This window comes from Sapajus apella, unplaced genomic scaffold (assembly GCF_009761245.1).
Source record: "Sapajus apella isolate SASKATOON/1434 unplaced genomic scaffold, GSC_monkey_1.0 scaffold2450, whole genome shotgun sequence".
Classification (NCBI taxonomy): Eukaryota; Metazoa; Chordata; class Mammalia; order Primates; family Cebidae; genus Sapajus; species Sapajus apella.
In genome coordinates, this window is record NW_022439376.1 from 990 (window position 1) to 9,761 (window position 8,772).

The 8,772-nt window shown below is 51.2% G+C and overlaps 1 protein-coding gene across 1 annotated transcript; it reads left to right on the forward strand.

Moving 5' to 3' along the window:
- Nucleotides 1–208: 208 nt before the first annotated feature.
- On the forward strand, nt 209–5,519 carry LOC116547236 (filamin-binding LIM protein 1-like). Its single transcript, XM_032273250.1, has 2 exons — nt 209–511; nt 4,789–5,519. The coding sequence occupies exons 1-2, from the start codon at nt 374–376 to the stop codon at nt 4,900–4,902; spliced, it is 252 nt and encodes an 83-aa protein (XP_032129141.1). The 5' UTR covers nt 209–373; the 3' UTR covers nt 4,903–5,519.
- Nucleotides 5,520–8,772: the final 3,253 nt, after the last annotated feature.

Here is an 8,772-nt window from a genome sequence, read left to right on the forward strand (position 1 = left end):
GTGGATCACCTGAGGTCAGGAGTTCGAGACCAGTCTGACCAATATGGTGAAACCCCGTCTCTAAAAAAAAAAAAAAAAAAAGATGAGATGGTGAGATGGATCCCAGCCCAACTGAACCCCAATGAGACCTGGTTTCCAGGCTCACTAGAGATTGTTCTCAATTCAGAAATCTCTAGTGATGCTGGGAAACCAGGTCTCATTCCACAGGTCTCTTGCGCCTGCTCCTGCCAGGAAGAAATAGACATCTCTGCTTGTAGCTGCCAGTGCAGTCTCATAGCAACGGGTCTGAAATTGCTCAGGAGGTGAACTCCACCCAGCCCAAGTTCTGACAGCTAATTAATTTCTGTGGTTGCAGCATGAACACCTCCCAAGCATGGGTTCCTTTGCTTCTAGGAAATTTGCCCCCATCTGCAGCATCTGTGAAAATCCCATCATTCCTCGGGATGGGAAAGATGCCTTCAAAATCGAGTGCATGGGAAGAAACTTCCATGAAAATTGCTACAGGTGTGAGGTGAGTGGAGCCCAGGTGGTTTAATAACATTCAATCGCTGTGTGCCAGGCCCTTGGCTGGGTTCTGAGACATGGGGACAGGTCAGGGTGGGGGCCCTGTTCTCAAATTGCTCACTGTCCAGTAGCAGAAACAAAAGATAAAGGAAATACAACTATAGTCTATTAATCAGAACTCTTTGCATTGATGATAGAAACCAAACTCAAATTGCTTTCTGCAAAAAGGAATCTGTTGGCTCGTGGTGGTAGGATCACTGAGGGTATTGAGTGATGGCATCAGGACTCTCTCCATCTCTTTTTTCTTTTTTTCTTTTTTCTTTTTTTTTGAGATGAAGTCTCATCCTTGTTGCCCAGACTGGAGGGAAGTAGCACAATCTCAGCTCACTGCAACCTCTGCCTCCTGGGTTCAAGCAATTCTCTGCCTCAGCTTCCCAAATACCTGGAATTACAGGCTCGTACCACCATACCGGTCTAATTTTTGTATTTTTAGTAGAGACAGGGTTTCACCATGTTGGCCAGGCTGGTCTTGAATTCCTGATCTCAAGTGATCTGCCCACCTCAGCCTCCCAAAGTGCTGGGATTATAGACATGAGCCACCACACCCAACCAAAATTCTTAATTTCTGAACAAGGGGCCCCACATTTTCATTTTGTACTGGATCCTACAAATTATGTAGTTAGTGCTGCTAAGGAGCCTCCAGAAACCCTCTCCCACCCCTTCTACTGCCAGCTCCTCATCACTGAAGCTTCTATCTTCTCTGGTGATGGTGACAAGGTGGCAACTTTTATGGGAGGACCCAAGTGGAGAGCCCCAGAGCAAATATCTTACTCAGCCGATGAGTAATTCTAAACACTTGTTCACTCCCATTTATTTAAACAGATACTGGAACCCAGAGGCTATTTGCACTGTGGTTGTCAAGGGAGCTGGGTAGAGAAGTTGATAAATTGCTGCATCATTACATTGTCTGTTGGTTGTAGTTCAAAGTCCTGCTGATAATGCATTTTGAAAGCCCAATGAGGAAGTTCAAGGACTGTTATCCCCACCATCGTCCTAATGAGTTCCAGAGTGATTGGCAGTTTCCTAAGCCTGGCCAGGAAGCACATAAACCCTCCAGTGAGTTAGCCAAGTCTCCTGTAGTAAGTCAGGATTTGGACTTCAGCAGTTACGTGTCAGAAGATGAGGCTCTTGGCCAGGTACAGTGGCTCATGCTTGTAATCCCAGCACTTTGAGAGGCCCCGGCAGATGGATCACTTGCAGTCAGGAGTTCAAGACTAGCCTGGACAACATGGCGAAACCCAGTTTCTACTAAAAATACAAAAATTAGGCCGGGCGCGGTGGCTTATACCTGTAATCCTAGCGCTTTGGGAGGCCAAGGTGAGTGGATTATGAGGTCAAGAGATTGAGACCATCCTGGCCCAAATGGTGAAACCCTGTCTCTACTAATAATACAAAAATTAGCTGGGCGTGGTGGCGTGCACCTGTAGTCCCAGCTACTTGGGAGGCTGAGACAGGAGAATCACTTGAACCTGGGAGGCGAAGGTTGCAGTGAGCCGAGACCATGCCACTGCACTCCAGCCTGGGTGACAGAGTGAGACACTGTCTCAAAAAAAAAAAAAAAAAATTAAGCATGGTGGCGCATGTCTGTAGTCCCAGCTAGTCAAGAGGCTGAGGCAGGAGAATCATTTGAACCCAGGAGGCAGAGGTTGCAGTGAGCCAAAATTGTGCCACTGCACTCCGCCTGGGCAACAGAGCAAGACCCCATTCCAAAAAAATAATAAATAAATAAAAATGAGGCTCCTGAGCCCCAGCAGCCTGGAAGGAGCTGAGTACTGTTTCCTAAGAAGGAAAATGGGTTTCCGTGCACTGCCCGCGCCTGCATCTCACCATTTCTACTTGCTTTGGGGTCCGTATTATTTATGACTATCGTTGGAAGTATAACGATACTTTTATGCATAGGTAGTGTTTTAAAATGTATAAAATGCTTTTATTAACATCACCTTGTTTAATCCTAGTGATAGCCTTGTGAGATGGGATTTATTGTCCCCATGTAAGATGAGGAAACAGATGGGGTGTGATGGCTCACACCTGTGATCCCAGCACTTTGGGAGGCTGAGACAGGAAGCTCCCTTGAGCCCAGGAGTTTGAAGCCAGGCTGGGCAGTAAGACCTCATCTTTACAAAAAAAATGTTTTGTATTTGCGAGGCATGGTGGTACCCGTCTGCAGTTCCAGCTACTCTGGAGGCTGAGGCAGGTGGATTGCTTGGACCTGACACAGGTGGAGGCTGCAGTGAGCCATGATCATGCCACTGCACTCCAGCCTAGGTGACAGAGCGAGACCCTGTCAAAAAAAAAAGAGGAGGGAAAACAGGCAAATGGTCTCAGAAAAGTGGTTCCAGCCACGCTTGCGTGGGCTGGGTTCGGCAAGCTTTCAGCTGCCGCACGGCTGCCTTGCAGATGGTATGAGACTTGGCAGTAGATGAGGTGTTTCCTCCAATTGGTTCTCATTTAGGAGGGGTCACAGGTGGCACAGATGCTGCAGCTGTGTAGCCCGGAGTCCACTTAAGAGACTCAAGTGGCCTTATACAGGGAAGAGACACTGAAGAGTGCCTTACCCAGCTGGCCATGGAGGAAGGCAGATTGCAGATGCTGGTCCCTACTGGGCCAGGAGGGCCACCTGTGACCCCGAAGTTGTCCCTATAGGGACTCTTTTGTGGGATCAATGCAGCTTCCAAAGAGTGCCCAGAACCAAGGCTTTGCACACAAACTTTCCCTTCTGTAATTCTCCAGCATGTGCCGAGGGGAGGTTTCTGGGGCAGAACAGTGATGTTGGCACTTTGGGCCCTGAATCCCTGTGTTCCTCGTTCTGAAATCCTTGGTGATTTGAAAAATTGAAAATACTAACATTTGTGCCAGTTTTGAAGCTGTGTGGGCCATGGAGCCACAAAAAGTCCCCTGGACCCAGAGCTTGGAAACCCATCTGGTCCCAGCTCCAGAACCAGCTGTGTGACCTGGGGCAGAGCCCACCCCTCCCTGGACCTCGGTATCCCATCTATGAAATGAAGAGACTGGACTAGATTCAGGCAGTCATCAGCAGATGCCTGTGGCTGGCTGTGCTGGGCTGGGCTGGAGACTTGGCCATAAATAGGGTTCCTGTCTCACAGAATTTATGTTCTAAAGGGGCTGTTAGGCTGGGCACAGTGGCTTATACCTGCAATCCCAGCATGGGAGGCGGAGGTGGGCGGATCAGTTGAGGTCAGGAATTGGAGTCCAGCCTGGCCGACATGGCAAAACCCTGTCTCTACTAAAAATACAAAAATTAGCCAGGCATGGTGGGGCACGCCTGTAATCCCAGCTACTTTGGGAGGCTGAGGCAGGAGAATTGCTTGAACCTGGGAGGTAGAAGTTGCAGTGAGCTGAGATCGTGCCACTGCACTCCAGCCTGGGTCACAGAGCAAGACTCTGTCTCAAAATAAATGAATAATAAACACAAATTTTAAAAAATATTTATTTTTGAGAAGGAGTTTCGCTCTTGTTGCCTAGGCTGGAGTGCAGTGGCACGATCTCAGCTCACCGCAAACTCTACCTCCCGGATTCAAGCGATTCTCCCTCCTCAGCCTCCCGACTGACAGGAGTTATAGGCATGCTCCACCACACCTGGCTAATTTTGTATTTTTAGTAGAGTCGAGGTTTCTCCATGTTGGTCAGGTTGGTCTTGAACTCCCAACCTCAGGTGATGCGCCCGCCTCAGCCTCCCTAAGTGCTGGGATTACAGGTGTGAGCCACCACTCCCAGCCTTAAAAAAATGATAAAGGGGCCGGGCGTGGTGGCTCACGCTTATAATCCCAGCACTTTGGGAGGCCGAGGCGGGTGGATCACGAGGTCAAGAGATCGAGACCATCCTGGTCAACATGGTGAAACCCCGTCTCTACTAAAAAAAAAAAAAAAAATGATAAAGGGACTATTAAGGCCCTTCTAGCCCCATCCTTCCCTGAACCCTCAGGGGACTCCCCCAGGTGTCCTCAGTCTTCCTGACAGTGAATGTCTGTCCTCACCCATGCCTCCACGTGGATTAAAGCCCCTGTGTGTGTCTGTGTCTCGTATTCCCTTATGGAGACCTGGCCCAGGTGCTGGGAGGACAGCCACGAGCAGCCTCCTTCCTCCTGCTTAAGGAGCACTTCCACTCATGCAGTTGGTTTATGTGGCAGATGCCAAGTGAGTTCCTCCGCTGTGCAGGCAGCGCCCAGGCCTGGGGTGGGTCTGCAGGTGTCCTTGTCTCCCCAGGACTGCAGGATCCTCCTGTCTGTGGAGCCCACGGACCAAGGCTGCTACCCCCTGAACAACCGTCTCTTCTGCAAGCCGTGCCACGTGAAGCGGAGTGCTGCAGGGTGCTGCTGAGAGCACCCTCTGGGCGTCGGGCAGTGAATGGACCACTAGCCCCAGCTGGGGCCCTTCCCTGACTTGGTTTCCCTTCCTGACCTGCTCTTGCACACTTTCTTTCTGAGCCTCCATAGGGACCAGCCTGCAAGTCGTCTCAGCCTGTCCAGGACACAGCGGGCTGAGTGCCCCCCGACCTTCCACTCCTCCTCTACCCTCTGGGCACCAGAAGACTCCTGGACCATGGGCGTCACCCCCAGAATTCCCTGCTGGGCCCACCCCACTTCCAGGGGAAAGCTGGGGGAAGTCTGCCGGGGCACTTGGACCCCTATCACTGACTGTAGCTGTCTGGTAGGGGTGCTGGGACCAGCCTGGCCTGTTGTAGGGTTGAGCTGTTTGAGGAAAAACTCCAAGATCCCTTAAAAAGTGCTTTTTAGGCCAGGCATGGTGGCCCATGCCTGTAATCCCAGCAGTTTGGGAGGCCAAGGTGAGTAGATCACTGAGGTCAGGAGTTCGAGAACAGCCTGGCCAACATGGCGAAACCCCATTTCTACTAAAAATACAAAAAATTAGCTGGGCGTGGTGGTGCATGCCTATAGTCCCAGCTACATGGAAGGCTGAGGCAGGAGAATCACTTGAACCTGGGAGGCAGAGGTTGCAGTGAGCTGAGATTGCGCCACTGCACTCCAGCCTGGAAGACAGAGAGAGACTCTGTCTCAAAAAAAAAAAAAGAAAAGAAAAAGAAAAATGCTTTTTGAAAATGTTGAGGTTGAAATGATGGGAACCAGCATTCTTTGGATTTAGGGGAGAGGGTATAGTAGCAAACACCTCTCTGTGGTTCACACGTACAAGAATGGGACCCAGTGGGGGCACAGCCCTGGACTTCCCCACCCTGGCATAGGTTATGCTAAACTGGGGCTGGGGCCCAGGTCCAGGAGGAGAGGTTGTTTCACAGACTCCCTGGGATGTCAGCAGCCCCCACCTGCCTTCTAGCACCCCCTCCCAGTGCTGCAGTGAGTCAGCAGGCATGCAGTGAGCGCCTGTTGCATGCTGGGAACAGGGTGCAGGGGCCAAGCGTGCCGCCTGGACATGTGACAGGAGCCATGCGCCCCCTCCCGTCCAAAACACACGAGTACTTCTCCAAAATGGTGCTGGGACAGGTGTCCCTTTGTCCCCCTGGTTATGACCTCAAGTCCCACTTGGGCCCTGCAGCCCAGCCTGTCTTGTAACCACTGCCTCCTCAAGGCCACACCTGGAAGATTCCTTTTGAATGAGAATTAACACTGTTGCTTCATCACTTCTAAGACATTTTGCAGGGCATGGACAAGTTGAAACAATGTGCTTTCCAGGCTGGGCGTGGTGGCTCACACCTGTGATCCCAGCACTTTGGGAGGCTGAGGCAGGCGAATCACGAGGTTAGGAGATCGAGACCAGCCTGGCCAACATGGTGAAACCCCGTCTCTACTAAAATACAAAAAAAATAGCTGGGCATGGTGGCACATGCCTGTAGTCCCAGCTACTCAGGAGGCTGAGCTGAACCTGGGTGGTGGAGGTTGCAGTGAGCTGAGATTTTGCTGCTGCACTCCAGCTGAGCGACAGAGCAAGACTGTGTCTCAAAAAAAAAGAATGTGCTTTCCTTTTCCTCCCTGGGGTCTCACTGTCCCACAGGCTCCCGGGAGACTCCCATAGCTGCCATGCACTGGGCAAGCTTCTCTACAGAGCCCAAGGGGCTTCAGTCTAGAGCGCAGCATCGCCCTAAGCCTAAAGCAGGGCATCCCAAACTTCTGCATTCACAGACCACCTCCACAATTGTTATAACCAAAGGCCTCCTGTTATTTCATTTAAATCAACATGCTATTTTGTTTTCACTCACTTCTGACTTTAGCCTTGCGCTGAGCCGTGTATCCATGCAGTCATGCTCACATGCTAGTTAATGTTTTTCTTCTTACACATGAAAATAAATGCATAACTGTTAGAAGCTCTTCTGTGTTGCATATAAGCTCTCACACAGGTAAATGCTAGCCTTTAGTAGTAGCCCCGGGAAAATGTTTGCTGGGCATCTGCTCGCCGTGGCAGGAGTGTCCGGAAAGCGCTGGGCTCAGCTCAGAAGATGGAGGGACTTGTTTCCTGCCTCATGCCCAGCACCAGAGGCTGGTGCCGGCTAGCTCACAGGTGTGCTTCTCCTGGACGTAGGTTACCACTGATGGGATTGGCTGCAGGGGCCTCACTAAGGCCACCAAATGCTTTATGAATGAATACTCAGGCTGGGCCTGGTGGCTGATGCCTGTAATCCCAGCACTCTGGGAGGCCAAGGAGGGTTGATCACGAGGTCAAGAGATAGAGACTATCCCGGTCAACGTGGTGAAACCCCGTCTCTACTAAAAATACAAAAATTAGCTGGGCATGGTGGTGCGCACCTGTAGTCCCAGCTACTGGGGAGGCTGAGGCAAGAGAATTGCTTGAACCCAGGAGGTGGAGGTTGTGGTGAGCCGACATCACGCCATTGCACTCCAGCCTAGGTAACAAGAGCAAAACTCCATCTCAAAAAAAAAAAAAAAGAATGAACACTCAGGCTGGGTGTGATAGCCAATGCCTGTAATCCCAGCACTTTCAGAAGCTGAGGTGGGCGGATCACTTGAGGCCAGGAGTTCCAGACCAGCCTGGCCAACATGGCGAAACCCTGACTCTTCCAAAAATACAAAAATTAGCTGGGCTTGGAGGCACATGCCTCTAGTCCCAGCTACTCAGAAGGCTGAGGCAGGAGAATCCCTTGAACCTGGGAGGAGGAGGTTGCAGTGAGCTGAGATCACATCACTGCACTCCATCCTGGGTGACAGAGTAAGACTGTCTCAAAAAAAATAAGTCAGGCTGGGTGCAGTGCCAGCACTTTGGGAGGCCGAGGTGGGTGGATGGGTTGAGCCTAGGAGTTTTTGAGATCAGCCTGGGCAACATGGTGAAACCCCATCTCTACAAAAAATGAGCCGGGCATGCACCTGTAGTCCCAGCTACCTGGGAGGCTGCGGTAGGAGAATCACCTGAGCCTGATGCTGAGGTAGGAGGTTGAGGATGCAGTGAGCTGTGACTGCCACTATGCTCCAGCCTGGGTGACAGAGTGACACCCTGTCTCAAAAAACAGTCCCAAAAGGCCACTCACCCCCAGGGCCTACTCCCTGCACATAACCAGGCTGTTCTCCCTCTGCAAGCTTGCACACTGGCCTCTGGGCTCACCTGGTGAGCACAGGCCCAGAGGCAGTTGGTGGTCTAAAAGAGTGCTGGCTTGGGGACAGGCCACCCAGAGCTCAGACCTCTCTCTGTACTCAATATCCTCAGCCTTGATGCTCCCATCTGGAGCAATTAAAAAAATTTTTTTTTATATAAACAGAGGGCTGGGCGCAGTGGTTTATGCCTGTAATCCCAGCACTTTGGGAGGCTGAGGCAGGTGGATCACGAGGTCAGGAGATAGAGACCATCCTGGCTAATATGGTGAAACCCCATCTCTACTAAAAATACAAAAAAAAAATAGCCAGGTGTTGTGGCAGGCGCCTGTAATCCCAGCTACTCGGGAGGCTGAGGCAGGAGAATTGCTTGAACCTGGGAGGCAGAGGTTGCAGTGAGCCGAGATCGCACCACTGCACTCCAGCCTGGGCAGCAGAGCAAGACTCCATCTAAAAAAAAAATAGAGGCCGGGCATGGTGGCACACGCCTGTAATTCCAGCACTTTGGGAGGCCGAGGTGGATGGATCACCAGGAGTTCACAGCCAGCCTGACTCACATGGTATAACCCTGTCTCTACTAAATACAAAAAAATTAGCCCGGCATGGTGGCACATGCCTATAATCTGAGCTACTTCGGGGACTGAGACCGGAGAATTGCTTCTACCTGGAAGGTGGA

Bases quoted from the DNA above. Each gene is read 5' to 3' on its own strand.
- LOC116547236 (XM_032273250.1), top strand. From the start codon at position 374: ATGGGTTCCTTTGCTTCTAGGAAATTTGCCCCCATCTGCAGCATCTGT. The intron at 512-4,788 runs GTGAGTGGAGCC...TTGTCTCCCCAG, and splicing joins AAAATTGCTACAGGTGTGAG to GACTGCAGGATCCTCCTGTC.